At 38.5% G+C, this 18,176-nt stretch overlaps 1 protein-coding gene across 1 annotated transcript in view; it reads right to left on the reverse strand.

Annotated features, from left to right (window-relative positions):
- Nucleotides 1–3,269: 3,269 nt before the first annotated feature.
- Nucleotides 3,270–18,176, reverse strand: part of LOC106961704 (glutamic acid-rich protein-like) — a 44,482-nt gene continuing 29,575 nt past the window's right edge. The window contains exons 8-10 of the mRNA XM_015055602.1: nt 7,866–7,901; nt 6,454–6,522; nt 3,270–4,418 (exon numbers count right to left, since the gene is read on the reverse strand). Of these exons, the coding sequence (XP_014911088.1) occupies nt 4,396–4,418; nt 6,454–6,522; nt 7,866–7,901 (128 nt within the window). The 3' untranslated portion in view covers nt 3,270–4,395. The remainder of the gene's footprint in view (nt 4,419–6,453; nt 6,523–7,865; nt 7,902–18,176) is intronic.

The raw sequence follows: 18,176 nt of genomic DNA on the forward strand, positions 1-18,176 counted from the left end.
ACCTGGGAATTTGCTGGGCTTCACAGAGGCATTATCTTTCTGTTACAGTGCTAAGAGGAAACAGTAGACCTTTTTAGTTTCCATTTAAAAACCATTTGAGATCAATTCAGCTGAGCAGCCTGTCATTTTCTGCACTTCTTTATACAGTTGAAACCAGATATGTACACACTATAAGAAAGACACCTTCTTTCAATTTCATTTTCTCACATTAAATTATATTAAACCTTTTTCAGTTCGGTCAGCTAGAATTACCAATAATGTTTCCATTATAAATGCCAGAGTGATTTCTTTTTTAATACTTTCTTCAAAATTGAGAAGCGTATGTATGCTGAGACTGCTATATCTGTACACGATTTGGTAAAGCCCAGATGATGATGATTGCTTTGAAATCTGAAAGATATCTCATCATGTGAGTTATTTAGAGGCACACATATGGATGTATTTTAAAACATCTTGCAGTGTGGTGATTGTGAAGGGGTAAAGCAGGTGATCCGTATCAAAAGTTTGAGTTTCGGCCTGTTGACCTTTGCCACATCTCTTCCCTCAATCTGCTTTCCTGTCAGACCACTCTCGAATAAATGCCACTAGAACCAATTAAGAAAAAAATATTCTAATAATGTTCCTTCTGTTACATCATGGAAAAATCAAAAAACATCCAAGATAGATGACGTTGTGATCGACGGTGAGTAGAGGAAAAAGTGTGTAAATAAAAGGGACACAGGTGGAACGGGGATGTATATGTTATATGTGTAGAAGGATGCTGAGGTTGAAACCACTGGGCAGAAGGCAGAAAGCAAGACCAAAAAGGAGATTTATGGTTGTCTGCTTTTCCCTCGGAGGGAAAAGCAGACAACGATGGACTTCCGTACTTATGGTTAAGCCGTGGGTAAAATTTCCAGATGCCTGAAGGTGCTACACATTTATCTGTTCAAAAAAGGGGAAAGACTCTATATCCCACAGATGGATTAGTTTTGGTGCAAACTGTACCCATCAACTCCAGAATAAAAGCTAAAAAATCTTGTAAAAATGCTCAGTAAAGCTGGGAAGAGTATTGTCTACATTGAAATGAGTCCTGTACCAATATAAGTTCAATGAGGAGGAATAAAGTATTAGTCTAAAGGCTACATAGAATGCCAGATTAGATTTTTCCAAACCACTCAAGGGCAAAAAACATATTTTTTTTGGAGAGCTGTCCTGTGGTCACACTTAAACCAAAATTTAAGTGTGCCATTAGAACTATTGCTGCTTTTAAAGGAAAGATAGAGAAGCCTGCTAACAGAGTTGGCAGCATCATTTAGTGGGGGAGATTTGCTGCAGGGCAAACTGGCAGCAAATCTACAAAATAGATGGTGTGATGAGGAAAAAACATTAGGTAATACTGAAGCAACATCTGAAGACGTCAGCCAGGAAGTTAACGCTTGGTCACAAATGGATCTTCTAAATGGGAAATGACCTTAAGCATGCAGCCAAATTAGTTACAGAGTGGCCCAAGAATAAAACAGTCGGTGTCTTGGAGTGGCTGCCACAAAGTAAGAATTTCTAGCTAGAAATAAAAAGGTCTGTGTAAGCAACCTGACCCAGTTCCACCTGTTCTGAGAGGGAGGAATGGAACATGATTAGAGCAAACTGTTGTGAGAATCTTGAAGGAAATCCAGATGCAAATGGGTAGACTTAATGTGAGGGAAATAAGATTGCCATTTTATACACTGTATCTAAATGCCTGGAGGACAGATGTCGGCTATGACTTTCCGTCTCTAACTGAGCTTGAACAGCCTTTACTTCTGTATTTTGTTTTGTATTAGATATACATGTAGCAGTCTCATTTGTTTTACCCAGTCTATTACCCTTCAAAGCAATTTTTGTAGCTTACAGACTAAACTTGGTTGATATGCTCCAAATATCAGACTTTTTTACTGATTAAAAATTATGGAGCTAAACCACATCATGAGTCTGTGGCTTATTGCCACTTACTGTAGAGTGTCCTGCATAAAGCATTTAGCAGCTTTCTGTTGTTTTGGTTGTCATCTTGGGCTGAACTTGATCTTATCATGTACTTGTTGGTGTAAACCTGTGAGAAAGTTGGTTAGTGCAATAAAGGACTCTTCCTCTTGAGTACCGACACCTAAAACAGCAGGAGTTCTGCATGTTGTAGCAAACAAATGTTAAAGGGAAAAGTGTATTGTGAGACATTTTTGTGCATGGGTATAAAGATTTTTTAGAAATAATGAACCCAACTAGTTGAAAACTTTATGCTAATAGCTGACAAAGGGATGTCTTTTTTTTTAAAGAGAAGCTTTCATGCCGAAACAGAGCGTCAGTCGTCGCCTTGCTTCACTTTGAAGTTTTCTGCCTTCTGGCTGTCAGTCTGTTGCCTTTGGCGCTCAAACCACCATCTCATCCGGATCTTGTATCCGGGATCGTTTTTATTAATTCAGTAACTTTCAAACATATTAACAAAGTAAATACCTCTACCAGGAACATGCACTTCAACTCTGGTTGTCCCCATTGATGAATGCAAAGAGAAAAACAAAATAGGATTTTTGAAAACTTTTGTCTTTTATCGATCAATAAGACACTGCAGGAAGCCATTTTTTCCCCCATGAATTACTCTAACCCAGTGGTTCCCAAGCTTTTTCTGGTTAGTTTGGGGGAAAAACTGTGAAAAGTTCTTTGCGTTTTGCTGGTTTGCTGCCATGATTCTAACACAAACCTGCGCAGCTCTGCACAGCAGCAGCAGGTCTCCTTCACTGCCGCACAGGTGTAAACCCAGCACGAGCGTAGTAGCGCTCATTTTGCATTTAAAGGCGGCTTGGAAAAAAAGGGTACGACATGTTAAAAACGGATTAAACAGTTTTAACTGCTGATAAAATTGACATAGAAATAACAGAGAGTTGACCATTCTAAGGTAAAAACCCAACGCATACAGCGTTCATGTTTTTTTTTTTTTATCCAGACGGCGCCCTAGGGAGCGTGCCCCACAGTTTGGGAACCTCTGCTCTAACCAGTGATTGACAGATCAAAACTAAATAAAACCCAAAGTTTCAGATTCAATTGAGCAAATTATAATTTTTCTGCTAGTGAACACTTGTGGAGAGATTAGTCATTAGGAAACTCAAAAATTAATGCCTGGATATTGATTTCCTGCTGATTAACTTCTGGTTGTATTTTTCAAAATACTTCCCTCCTTACTAAGAATTTCCTGGTCTAAAACGCACAGCAGGTCATGACGAAACCAAAATGACACAATGAGCATTATAAGCTGACACAGGGCTTTGAATTTAAACTTTATTAGTTGTTTCTGTTATAGTTTAGCAAAGCAAACATCAAAGTATGAAGGCATCATCATTTCATAGAACTGTAATTCATCTGTTCTTTAGCATGGCACCACCCAAAATAATTAGCTAATGATTAAAAGAAAGTAAAACCATTTTAAATTCAACCCAATAAAACAAGAAATGTTTAACAACAGGCAATAGCCATTGTGATGTAATTAAAAATACAAATCATCTGCAAGCAAAACACAAGCATAAAATCATACTTGGCCCTCCTCCTTAAGTCTGATACCATTATTTTTTGTCTGATATGAAATAAGGCAGATTCCTTCCCGTACAATTATAAACAATCTGGAAAGAAGACGAGCAAAAGTGAAGAAGGGCTAGTTCTTTGTTTTTTTATGACAGTGAAATTCAAAGCAATTTTCTGGCATGCACTGGAAAAGGCGAAGAAAACAGGGGGAGGAAAAAAAAAAGGGCTAATCAATTTGTCAAGAGACGGCCGCATCCTGGTTTGTGTGATCTGGGATGTTAACGCATGAGTTGCCAGGGAATGGCACGTTGCCTTGCAGTTATTGGCTAATTTGACTTGGCGCTGCACCAACGGTGCAATCTAAAAGCCCCATAAATGCAGAACATGAACCTGTATATTGCCAAGTTGGAATTGTAGGAACAAAAAGGTTGATGTTAAGCCTCATCCAGTCAGGAGTGTCAACATGTAGGAGCTGCGGCTGCTGCCCTCTGACAGCTTGACCGAGCTCTCACAGTGGCTTTTAGCAAATAAACACTTGAACCTGGTTCGTCTCTTTGCACCCTGCTGGCAAAATGATGGATGACTAACACACAGTGAGGTATGGCTCTTCTTTTCTGGTTGATATGTTCAAGTCCTATAGCAAGGTTTTGTACATACATACATTTACATACAGTACATACATACTTCAGGGAAGAATTAAAAGGTGGAGAGCTAATTAAAGTTGGGGTTGTGAGCATCATGTGAAGTTTCTGGTTGTCCTGGGCCAGTGTCAGAGCCCATTCTGACATGGACCCGTCTGACACCAGTGGGGTTGGCCTTTGCACAGTTTACTGGCTGTCAGATGAGGTTGATTGTTCTCCTCTCAGTAGGTCATTCTTTGTTCTCAGCAGATTCTGGACAGAAAATTAAAATGGGACGTGAAAATACCGTCAAATACCGTGCTTAAGTTTTAATTTCCATTCTTAAAAAATTAACATTTTAAAAACATATACTTAATAAAAATAAAAAAAAATTGTAACTGATTACATTTATTTTGTGCCTTACATGTGTGTGCCAAAAATATGTTTATTTGTTGTTTACTTTGTCCTTAGGTCATGACTATTTGCCAGTGTCATTACGTTTTTGTTGCTATACAAACTTATTGGCAATTTCATATTTATTGTGTGCTTGATATAAAAACTTTCATCACACTACTTCAGATACCCGAAAACAGTTATTTCAAAATGAGTCTCCTCGACACACATCCTAGTCTTGCCCCCTTTTTCCTGCCACTCAGAATTTTATACTACAAGGCCACTAAAATGTATACAAAATGAGTATAAATATCAAACTTCTTACTGTTTGATATTTAACATCCTAACCTGTTATGATGCTGAAATAAACAGGGGAAAAAGGTCAATCATGCTTTCATACATTTACTCAGTTTTAAGTCATACTGCTCAGCTTTCTCAAGTTTGCAATATGTTTTTTTTTATTTAAAATGATTAAATACCAGAATAGGAAAAGATCAGAGTGGCTGCAAAAATGAGGCAAAACTGGCCTATGTGTCGAGGGCTAACCCTAATCTTTTTTTTTAATAACTGATATCATGTTCATAGTTTTATACTGACTTCTGCAGTAATTCATAGACAGTTTCCACTATGCTAAATGATGAATTTTAGGATATATTTGGTGTCTGACCTATTAAATGTGAAGATATAAGCATTTTTAGTTATTTAATAGGAATAGATAAATAGTCAAACATATATAGAGATATCCCCCCATCCTCTCCCACTGTGGGCCTTAGTTTGGGGCTGCATTGGAGTGCCGAATTAAAACATACTTATCAAATTACAGGTATAGCCGAGTCAACGTGGTTCAGATCAAAATATTCTGCATCAAAACCCAAAATTTAGGCAAAATTCAATCTGAAATTGAGAGGCCGTTCCATTTCTCTATCTTATTAACCTTTAGTGAAGCTGAAATAATCCATTACCTGGACTCAGAAAAGAGGACAGCCTGTTGTGATTCTCCTAAGTTGTACTCTAGCTGATTAAAAAGAACAGTCTATGCTGACCAGATTCATAATAAAGCATCCCACCGTGATCTTTACGCTTGTTAGACAACAACCTTTTTCTTCCCTGACGCTTTGTCTGGCATTGTTAAAGCTTTCCCTTTCTACACCACCACGTGTCTCTCTGCCAACTTATTTCATATGCTGCTACTCTGTCCTATTTATTCAAACCCAACAATCTGTTCATAGCAGATCCTCGTTTCTTTGTTTTCCCCCCTCTACCTGGAAACTCCTCTTTGCAATACCCAAGTCCCTATTTCTGGCTTAACAATTCTCCTGAATGGAAAAGAAAAAAACAAAAAAAAAACAAAATACATTTCCAGTGATAGAAATGTAAATGTGTCAATATACAAATGCAATGCAATTGGACCAAAACTTTGATAGAAATCTGAGAATAACAGTGGCACAGTACCCTTATCAAACATGATTTATTGGGATGATTACTACCACTGCGGTCACTGCATGTTAAAATAATATACATTTTACAGTTGATTTATTAAACGTCCGATGGTCGGGTTTTCAGGTAATTTATCACACTCAATCTCCAAAGACGTGCCGACACTTGTGTGTCGAGATATCAGGGTTAACACTGCAGACCTGAAATGGGTTGAGTGGAGTTACAAATGCATTTGGCCCTGGAGGAGCACGTACAAATGGCCTGCACTCCCCTACAGAGACGGGAAGATGGAGACAGACGGGGAGGAAAACTGATGCAGGGGGATGAACCCAGGCAACAATTTCCTGCACATAGCTCAGGATTCTCTGAATAAACTGAATTTTAATTCAGTGGCTGTGGCCACTAATAGGAACCCTCTTAAAAATAGAGATGTGCATGAGCCCGTGAGAGGTTGTTAATGTTTCCTCCGTGCCCTTACCTTTGGGCTTTGGGTCTTCAGGTTTTGTCAAAGAAGATTTTTCTGGATTCTCAACAGGTTTTATATCCTCTAAGAGAACAGAAAATGGGGGGGGAAAGGGTTATAAGCAAAGAAAACCTGCAACATACCTCAACAGCATATGCTCACCAAAGCTTCAGAATCAACCTGAGCAAATTTATAGTTCTCATGCATCTGTCTAAGGCTCAAGATTAAAGGTAGTGTTCCTCCTTCACAAAACTACATTCTTTATCATAAAAACAGTTTCAGCAGCTTCCACATATACTGAATGCTAATATGTACTATGATGTGGTGTGAATTAGTAAATAGAAAGGGAAGTTGCAAGAAGAAACCGAGTGGCTGTCGGTAGTAGACGATCCCTCTTAGCTTCTTCACTTTTACCAAAACATTAAATGTATTTTATCTGGATTTTATGCGACAGACCAACAGAAAGTAAGATGTAGTCATGGAAGGGAAGAAAATGATACATAGTTATACTTATTATTACAAAAAAAACCTGGAAAATATGGCATACGTTTTAATTGAACCTCTTTACTCTGATGCTGGTAAATGAAATCAGGTGCAACCAAGTTAGCTTTAGAAGTCACCTCATTAGATGCCAAGTCTGTAACTTTCCTAGAAATAGCTACTGAGCTTTTCTAAAGAAACCCTAAAGAAAATTAGCTCCTAGTTCATCTGCTTAGCTGCATTTCTCTTCTAGATGAAGCCATTGTAGGAGTCACTATTCTGCCTTTAAATGTCCACTTTTCTTTAACATAGAAAGTACACTTTGATCTTCTGTTTGTTTCTGTGTATTTGCTCTGTCTAAAGGTCGCTGCAGACGGTCGCTAGAGGGAGTTTTTTTCTTTTCTACTGCCGCCACAGACCTGTTCAGGGGGAATGAATGCTTCAAGTCAATGACTCAATGCAATCTGCATGGTTTCCTTCAACAGAAAACTAACAACAAAATTAAATTGAGTTTGAATTAGTTTATATGATTGGACTGAAATTTATGTCCACTCTTCTTTGCAAAATAGTTCAGGATCGAAGGAAAGTGTATGTGAGTAATACCTTTCAAGGCTTGCCTCAGACTTTATTGGCCTTATACTAGGGCTTTGATATGAACCTTTTTTGCATACTTGGGCTGTTTAATGTTATTGTCATACTGGAAGGTGAACCTCAATCACTTTCTCTTAAAAAAAAGCACCTCACAGCAAATTTAAAGTTATAGGGGATAGTGTATTCAGGATGATGAGTTGAACATGCTATTTACGGTAGCGTAAATTGAACTAAAAACAGGCCAAACTTTTCAGATTTCAACTTGTGAATGATTTTTGAACACTGCATATCCTTTTTCTTCCTCCTCTCCTTTTGTGTTGGGCTGATTACACAAAGTGTTTAGCATCACTACTCACCGCCGTTGCTGGTGCCAGCGTTGGGTTCAGAGGAATCTGTAATGCAGAGCAGATATTGATGTAGACATTGCCTTTACTCAGGTATTAACGTTAATCATTGTCTGAAATCATTCTGCTTGCAAGCTGCTGTTCCAATTTATTTTTAGTCCAAGGACTTTACGGCAGCTTCACACTTCTGACCCAATGCTTTCTCTCATCCCTGAAAACTCACTGCCTTCCTAAAGAGTTATATTTCACAAAAAAAGAACAAAACAAACACACAATGGGAGAAAGACTCATGCAAAATTAATTACAGGCTGCCATCCCTGTAAGGCAGCTAGAGACCCTCCTCCCCTTCCCCTACAAACATCCTTTCCCCCTCTTCTCTATCCTACTTGTTACCTTTGTAGTCACAAAACTCCTTTATCGTCGCTCCCTGAGCAAACCTCCGCATTTCCTTCTTTGGAACAACAATCATTCCAACAAAGCACGCCACAAAAATAACCCGCTCTCCCCAGGCAGGCTTGTGATAATGTAAACAAATACAACTGCTTAAACACAACAGAAGAATGTGCAGGATCCAAAGCAAGTCGTCATTCTGTATGTCTGCAGTCAAGGTCATTTACCGAGTTGTTAAAAAAATGGAGGTTCCTGGTGATCATTACAGCTTTGGATTTAAATACCATGCCACCTTTAAAAAAAAGCACATGTAAGCAACATTAGTCTTTGTTTCCGTGGCTGCTCTGAAGACGTCCATAAAAAGAAGAAAACACACTCTTTTTTGTATTTAATCTGTTGTAATATTTCAGCATAAACTTTTCCTTTTGTAGACACCAGAGGGACAGAAGTACTGCTGAGAAGCAGGAAGGATGAAGCAACAACAGTCTGAGCCTTTGTATAGCTTTTTGCCTTTTAATCTGAGACATTGAACTGCCCACGAGGCAAAATATCATCCTTAAACAGAGAGTAAAAAGGAATATTTTCGATGTTTACATGTTTGTTCTTTTAGTTTAGACTATGCATACTTGTTTGTGCTTACTTTTCTTTTTCACTGAGCCCTTTTTCCTACAAAAATTCTGCTTGGTCTTTGGTTTTGACTTTTAATGACTAATTCATACTCTGAATATCAGACATAACCAGGCATCCCTAAATAAAACCCTGGGTAACCAATTTATAGCCTTCAGAGATGCAGAACCTTTGCATAAGTCATCAACATGAAAATCAAGGAAGAAGTTATTAAACCTGCAACCATGAAATCCATGGTCTCTCTGGAGAAGTTTCAGAGACGGAGCCCAGGAGGGAGAATCTGTTGACGGGACTGAAGTTACTTATGCAAGGCACAAATCTGTCCATTATGGGGAGGAAGAAAACCTCTGACATAAAAACTCAACATATTGATGAAGGCACTTTAAACTTTTGGCTCAATTTGTAAAACATAATATTTGACCGACTTATTTATGCCAGCTTTTAGACAAAAGGTACACAAACACAAAAGACAGAATACATTTTTGACTATTAAATTGTAGATCTTTTTTGAAAACCATGGATATCATTTTGTACTTCACAATTATGATTTACAGATAATTAAAACTCAACATGTGGTGTCAGAAATTTTGAAAATTGCAAAACGGTTACATATAACCGTAATCATAATGTGACTTATGATGTCACATTAATCGATGGTGATTAACTCAATACACTGAGTTTACTCAGCCTCTAATTAGTCTCTTGGTCTGGGTCAGTTGGACACAATCATGCAGCCAACTGTTGATTGGACAGATGTCCAGAAGACAGTCATTGACACGCTTTATAAAAAAGGTAAGACAAGGAGATTGCTAAAGAAGCTGGTTGCTTTCCTACACATGGGCTACAGGTGTCTTACGTGGGCTGAGGAGAAAAAGAACCGGGCTGTTGCTCAATGGTCTAATTTTCTCTTTTCACATGAAAGTAAAGTTTACGTCTCATTTGGAAATCAAAGTCTAAGACTCTAGAGGACCAGTATTATGTGCATAGAAATGAACAAAATTTTTATTTACCTTATGTAATACTCTAATTCTCTAACTCACCAAATGGGTTGGGTTTACATCATCTTTAAACCATAATCATCAAAATTAAAGTAAGGAGGTTTGAAATACTTCACTCTGTGTAACAGATTTACTTGGGTTCCACAAAATATCTCTTTTTTTTATTATATTCAGGTAAATAGCTTCATCTTTAGAAAACTGGAAGTGGGACGTGTGAAGTTGCTTGATGTAAGAACAAAGCCTGCAACACAAAAGCAGGGAGCTCAAGGAAGGAGCTCACTAAAGCACTCGCTTCATTCCACACACTTCTAACATCTTCCCTCCAAGGTAATAACAGTACAGTCTTGGTGCTAAGGTAGCATCCTGCTCCTCTAATATCCGACAGTAATCAAAACAAAACAAAAAAAAAAGCTCCACAGTTTCAGCTGATTGTGGCCCCAGCCTCCCACTGCCTGCCTGAAGCTTGGAACGTAGTTCTGTCTCACTCTCTAATTTGGCTCCTGTGAGCTGAGAGTGGAGAGGCTATCATTTAGAAAAAAGATCTGGGAGTTTGCTGTGGCAAACACATAAACAAGATGGGGGGAGAAAGAAAAAACTGGCCTCCGTCAAGATTATGGTGAAGGAGAGGCACAGTGTTGAGAGGGCAAGGGAAGATGAGAAAAACAGCACGCTGAAGTAAGTTCGTCTGCAGGAGGCCGAGGAGACATTACATCAATGTTTCTGAAAACTCACACATCCTGTTTCTGCTTCATAGCTGCTGAAACAAAAATGTTTACACGATTATTTGATCTGATTCCATATATCTGACAGTGCCACTGTGATACGGAGTTCAAAACCTAGACCGAATAAACATTCTTACCTCTGGTAATGTTAACATTTGGTCAATCACACTGATTCTGATTCCCTTAAATAAAGATCAGACCAACCAGTTAAGCATACGCATAGCTATGAGGACTCGCATAAATAGTAATAAATTCACAAAACCTAACCCAGGATTTACACGCATGCATCTTTTCTGCACACATTAAAGCCTTTAGCATTAAAGCCACATTTTGTGTGTATGCATCGCCCTAAATGATACATGCCAACAGCATATCTGTATAAATATACCCATATGTTCATTACTATAGCTAGTATTTCAAGTAAATGTAGTTTGTCTTAGTGAATTATTTTGAAAATACAGCTGCTGTGCTGATAGATTTTCCTGTTGGAATGGTATGATCTTTGTAGACGGACTCCATATGTGCTCCAGCATCCTGCAAAAAATAGGACTTCTAGGTTATAATTGTGATGGATGACAATGCAGAGGTGCTGTGCACGGCGCCACCATGCACAGCCTTGCAGAGGCAATGTAAGCTCTCTGACCATAATGGGTGTGCATTTTGCTAGAGTTACAATGACATGTATTTGATCCAAACTTATCCATGTGACAAGATGGAGCATACTTGATAATCTGACACTTCAAGGCTGTTGGGGACATTCAAAAACACTTGGGAAGCAAAAGGTGGTTTATTCACCCCGGGGGGCTGAATAAAACGGCATGCCACGCTTTTCAAATTTCTATTTCAAAAAATATTAAAAACAATGTATCCTATTCCTTCCACTTCTCAATCATGCACTACTTTCTGTTGGTTTAACACTTAAGTGTCAAACTGCAGTCCATGAAGTCTAATGTCCTGCAATGTCTGGATGCATCACTGCATTAAGAGACCTGACTCAACTAAGTGGGTCATTAGCAGGACTTCATGCTGAAGAGGTAATTCAGCCATTTGATTAAGGTATGTTGGACATATTGACTCTTGAGGACGGGAGGCGGACACACCTGGTCTAACACACAAAATCCCAATAGAACACATTGGAGTTTCTACCAGCAAAACAAAGATTCAGAGATATTTAAGGGGTATTAAGATTTATTAAATCCACTGTAGGTCACAGAGTTGAAAACAAAAACTCTAGAATGATTAGGAAACCTTTACTATCTTTAGCACTTCATATCAGTTCCAGCCTTCAGGAGGAGAGGAAATGTGCATGTGCTCACATTTCCACACAGAAGAGGAGGACAGGAAGGAAGAGAGTTGGGCATAAGTCACCCTCATCTGCAGACAAGCAGAAAATTACATCCCCTTGCCCTCCATTCATTTATTAGACAAGGGGTAGTTAGCGTTTTGTTGGTCAGCGTTAGTGTTCTGCACAACAACAATGTGTTACAGTAGAAAATCTCTTTAGATCTAAAATAAATAGACAGAAGCAAGTAAAAGTTTTGTATGAAAAACAGATATTTGAATAGTGGCCGCCTTTGTTTGGCAAAATCCCCGTTTATTTCTCATCATAATCAAATCTCATCTGTCACACCACCGTTAAACTGGAAGCCTACTTTGCTTAATGTTCCAGATGGGACCCTTTGGGTAGAAGAGGATGTTCTCTTTGTCCTACAGCCACACGACACCTCAGTGACATTTATTCAACTATCCTTCTTTAACAGTAAAAGAATAGGGTTGGAAAAATAATCAATGGAGGTGTGGGGAGATCTGTACCTTGCAGAGTCAGTTCCCCAGGATAATTTTTTTTTCCCCTTCATTTAATCCCAGAGCCATGGTTTTGACATGCCGTGCGAACCGGTCTGGAAGATTTGATCTCCAGAAGATCACGCAGGTGAACAAGTTCGCAGTCAAACAATGAACATGACCTATCACAGTCTCAGCTCAGGAAGGAGCTAAAAACCATTCACTGCTGACTTCTTACACTGAGCAATGGATATCATCTGATAGGTCCATTTACAGATTAAATCTCCTTCAGTGAATACAAAGTATTTCTATCTCACCAGAGTAAGCTCTGTTTTGTGGGTTTTATTAGGCACCTGAGGGCGTTCTGAGAAATAAATAAAGAAACTATCAAGGCCGGCAGCACTACCTGTCGAAGCTTTATTTCCACAAAATGAAGATAACTTTTTCAGAAGAAAGGATTGCTACAAATTCAGTTGTCTGAGCTTCCATAGACTGAATAATGTTTTACCAACTGACAGTAAATGTTAAACAAAATTTCACTGCTTCATATTGTAATTTGGATTGGACTGGGTTAGAACATACTTTATTATGGAATGAATGAATATACTTTGTTGCTATGGACTGGCGACCTGGAGATAGGAACCGGCATCCCTCGCAACCTCTGTGAGATAAGCATGTATCATAATGGATGGATGGATGAATATACTTTAATAACCTCCACAGGGAAAATTCAGAGTACAGTGAAGAACAAAAAACAAACAACAATCTGAATTTTACTTCGTTGCATTCCCAGTGCATAGGATTAAATTTGTACTAAATTATTGTACCAGACTGCTCAGTTTGATAAACCAGTTTTTCATTATGCTAAATACTGATCTCCTTCATGTTTTCATAACAGTTTTTATAGTTTTAAAACTGCTATTAAAGTACAGATGCAAAAGTTCACTTGTGGTTTTCGCAGACTCTGCTCAAATGTTGAATATAGAACCAGCAAACACCACTGACTATAAATAAGATGGAGGATTGACAGATGTGTGATACGTTTTTTTATAATTACTTCACACACATTCTGACCTGGTGAATACTAAAATTCAATCCCACAGTTTTGCTAATTTTTTAAAGACTGTACAAACCTAGTAAACAGACTGAATTAAATGAGAGCAAGAATAGTTTCAGCACGTAAACCGGGTGGTCTTTAGAGCCTCTGGTCTGCTCCGTATTGAACCATGTGTATTAAAGAAGTATCAAAGCATCTCTCATTGAACTTTACATGGACTAACAGCTTTGGGCCTGGCAAGCCTACTACAAAAATAATCAAAGACATCCCTACTGAAGCAAAACAGCAGACCTCAAGTGCCCAACCAAAAGAACTAATGAGCTGGTAAATGTGGAAAGCAGCCTATTTTCATATGTTAATGTTAAATTTGTAGTGCAGGCTTGTGGAAAGAGCTTAACTGCATGAGCTGATTCTCCCAAAACAGGATGGGAGGGGGAGGAAAAATAGGATATTTGTGAGAAAGGGAGGTGTGTCAGTATTGGATAGCTGGAGTTTTCTCTTCTTTGAGGTAGAACACTGTCTGACAATCTAAGCCAATTAAAGAGCACTGAGCTGTGACCTGCGGGCCGTGGAGATGAAAACAAGTCTGTTCAGTAAACACTGTGACTGCCCCCTCTCCACTGTTATCCTCCTGAAAAAGCCAAGAGTCTTCATTAATATTCCGGCTTTCTTCTCCTTAAGAAAAGGCCAAGGGTTTGTAGACACTAAGTAGCATTGTGCACCCCTGTGGGTTTGGGTAACCTTGCAGTGGTGGTGGTTGTGGTGGGGTGGCTCCAAGTTGGGTCAGGGTCCTCTAAACACGCTGAAAAGACCCAAGCTTATTACACAACCCTGAGCCATGCTTGACAAGATGAGAAAACAAAAAGCACTTTGAATAAGGAGAAAAAGAGAACAGGACACCATCTGCTTTGGGGTTAAGCTCCCACTCAGAGGAAAGCAAAGATGATTAGAGGGCAGCAAGCGGTGGAAGGAAGGAAAATATGCTGCAGCTAACAATAAAAGAAAATTAGAAGAAAATGACCAATGGCATGACTTTAATAACACACCAACTGCCCTGCGTAGAAAAAAACTAAACAAAAAAAAAGCTGGAAAAATGTTCTAGTTGGCAGTGTCTGTCAATTCCTTTTTTAATTTTTTTTAAAAATCTTTATTATTCCCCACTTCATCCAAAGTAGCGTGAGACAGCCACCACGGTGTGTAAGGAGACAACTGAAGAGATTAAAACAGGAGTCGGAGCACCGAGATACCAGGAGATGAAAGGAATAAGTGAGGAGCTGATTAAGTGAAGGAGTGAACGGAGAAGACAACACAAAAATAGACATGGAAGGGAATAATGCAAAAGAGGCCTCCCTGTGTGTGACCTACATACCTGCTAAACCTGCTGTCAGTGGTGGCCTGCTCTGCTCTCATCACTCACTGAAATACTTTACATAATCTTTAGACTCCCCCCGCGCTGCTAGAGGGCCCGCTGCAAGGCAGCTGCCCGCTGCTGTTTTCAATACCTTTTGTGGTTTCTTACATGAAGGCAGAGACCGTCTTGCTGGGGAACAGTGAATCTGGCACTGCACGACGTGGCGAACCACGGTGATAGATTAAAATGGGACGCACCACTGCTGGGGGACCATGACGAGCAAGCATGTTTGCTGGTTTTAGGTGTTGTGTCTATTTTTTTTATTTTTTTGTAAAGACACCTCAAGGTGTCTAAATTAGATCATAGATTGGACTGGTCAATATAATCAAAACACAAGTCTACACTGTAGAGAAAACAAAAAGCATCTGTCTGTCAGTGAAAGGTCAGCGAGAAAACGGGCTGACGGATCGACCCGACAAAAGCACCGAGTGAATATGTCTCTAGTGGAGTTTGAAACGGAGACAGGCAGCTTTCTTTGGATAATTAAGACGTCTCATGGAAATTATCTTAAACCAGTATCTGTTTTTAACAATATGAATTTGATGACCAACCATAACTTTCCAATATATATAATATACCACACAGAACTTAACACCATATGCTCTTGACATGATGGGGATTGGGGTTTTTTTGCAGGCTAGTGTTTATGTAAGAACAAACTACTTCTCTCCTTTTACATTTTCACAATTTACCTGAAACTACAAAACAGTGGAAAATACATTAAAAAAATGGCAAAAACCAGGTTACATGAACTAATACAGTTCAATCTAAATCAAAAGTTTGCAGAGAGATTACAAAGGATCTTTTTCTTATTTTTTTTTGTTTACAGAATATCGTTGAACACAAGGATAAAAAAAAATCAACATATGGCATAATGAACATAATGAACTGGAGAAAAAAATATTTATATTTCTGAAAGAAACTGTAGTTCATTACCAAAACTAATTAGTTTCATTGCTAAAAGAGCTGCTGTTGCCAGATGCAACTTTTCTCAGTGAAATGTCAATGCTGCTGAGATGGATATTATAAATTTCATTACTTCCAGGAACCAGATAGAGTTCTCACTATAGGTAGAAAGACATCATCACTGTTGACTATTGCATATTACATGTTTTCCTCATATTATGCAACTCCAATATTAACGCCTTGAGGTGGCATTTATTGTAAAGTGGGTGTACAGTATATAAATAACTAGAATTAAAATCAGTAATTGTTAGAAAGATGAAGACTGATTTCATTTTTTGCATCTCAATGAATCCAAGCAAATACATAAATCACCAAGTGAATTTCTCCACTGTAGGAAAATAAACATTTGTTGATTTCCTGACCTAGAATTCAGAGCTAATACAATAGACAGAAAATGTAAATTATTTCTTTTCTCACTAACTGACTGATTGAAACTTTTGTAACACAGCGTTCACATGTTACCAGGTCAAGATTTGTAGTAAAACATTAAAATAATCAAAAGATGTTTCAGGAAAATGCTCCTTTTAGAGTGTGAGGACTTAAGAAGCAAGGTGCAAGTATGCATGGGATGTACAGAAAGTTCAAGTGGTTTATATGACCAAATCATAGACCTGAGCATGAGACCTAGCACACCAGGTAAGATCCCAGAGGAAGTGGAAAAGGCGTCAGAAACAATCCAGCATCTCACAGCAGGTTAACATAGAACACTGGGTAACACTTTATTTGAAGAGGGGTGAATAACACTGTCATGACACTGTCATAAACATAATGCCTGTCATGAACATGAATAAGCCTTCATGAATATTTATGACTGTTGTCATGAAGCGTCATTCGGTAAATTATGACACTTTTAATACAAAGTTGACATTATTCAAAATGTCTTTGTTATGACAACTTGACATTAACCAATAAATCATTACTGTTTAAACTTTACCTTTAATAACATAAAGTTACCTAATTTTTAAAGTGCAGTCAGTAATAATTTTACAACAAATTTATATCAGTAATGATTTCTTGGTTAATGTCAAGTTGTCATAACAAAGACATTTTGAATAATGTCGGCTTTGTATTAAAAGTGTCATAATTTACTGAATGACGCTTTATGACAACAGTCATAAATATTCATGAAGGCTTATTCATGTTCATGACAGGCATTATGTCATGTTTATGAAAGTGACATGACAATTCACCCCCCTTCAAATAAAGTGTTACCGAACACTGTAACGTTATGACAGTGACGCTTAAGAGCAACTTAAGGCTCCTTTATCTGCCACAGTGAAGCAGTAAACCCTCCAGTCGACATAAGCTAACAATATCTGTTTAAATATTAGCTTCACAGCAATAGCCAGCCCAATGATGGTGATGAGACAACCCTAGTTTACACACTAACTTACCACACTACACATTTAGAGGAAACTGGGGAAATACAATAAATTGTTGTATATCTGAAGTATGGCAATTCAAGAGGGTAAGGATTAAAAAAATCCAGCCTCCCATGTCTGGGTCTCATAGAAGTGTTGTATCTCAACTTTAGCTCTAGTGGCTCAGGCATTAAATTGTCCTCAGGCTAGCCAAACAGAGATCACGCATCACTCAAATAAATGTTTTATTCATTTGGGTTTGGTTTGTTAGGAAGTCCGTGTACCTTGTTAAAATCTATCCTGGTGTAGTAACTTCTCTGGTCTGAAATTTAAATCCTTTCTGGGGGATATTTCTGGTACCAAGGTAAGGTTTAGGCCTAAAGTTTATATTAGGCTCCATAAAATAACCAAAAATAAATGGACCGCTCTAATAAGGATATCTGTGCAGGCGTGTGTCTGTGTAAGATATTCCAGACCTTTCAGAAGCCCATTTGTTACTAGCTGGCAAATTCTGCCTGTGCATAGAATTGATTCATTTGTAAATCAAACAGTGGGTAGAGACAGTGGAAGAGAGCTGATCAAAAGAGGAGCTTCAAAGCAGAACAGAAAACTGTGTCCCTTGCAGCCTGTTAGATGCAGCCCCGTCTCTTTGAAGCCAGATTCTGGGCCAGAGGTGACCGGCGTAATGGACGGCAAATGCATTGTTGGTCTAGTCTTAGCAGTAAAGAGAACCAGAGTCCAGTGTTTCTCATCAAAAGAGCCACATTACAAGATGGGGATGGAGAGTGCCGTCTGTAATAATACATGAATTGCATAGCAAACAAACAAATTAAGTAACAAACAAAACAGCCTAAATTTTAGCCTAACATCACTGTCAGTCACTGCTGCCAGTTACTGAATAGTCACCATAGCAACAAAAAGCCTGCCACATGCATATTTATGACCAGTTTTCCGAAATAAGTGGCTGTGCTCCTTGGAGTTTTCCTTTGCAATTTGTACTATAGTATGC

This window comes from Poecilia latipinna, unplaced genomic scaffold (assembly GCF_001443285.1).
Source record: "Poecilia latipinna isolate Pla-1442-1.1 unplaced genomic scaffold, P_latipinna-1.0 Scaffold1325, whole genome shotgun sequence".
Taxonomy (NCBI): Eukaryota; Metazoa; Chordata; class Actinopteri; order Cyprinodontiformes; family Poeciliidae; genus Poecilia; species Poecilia latipinna.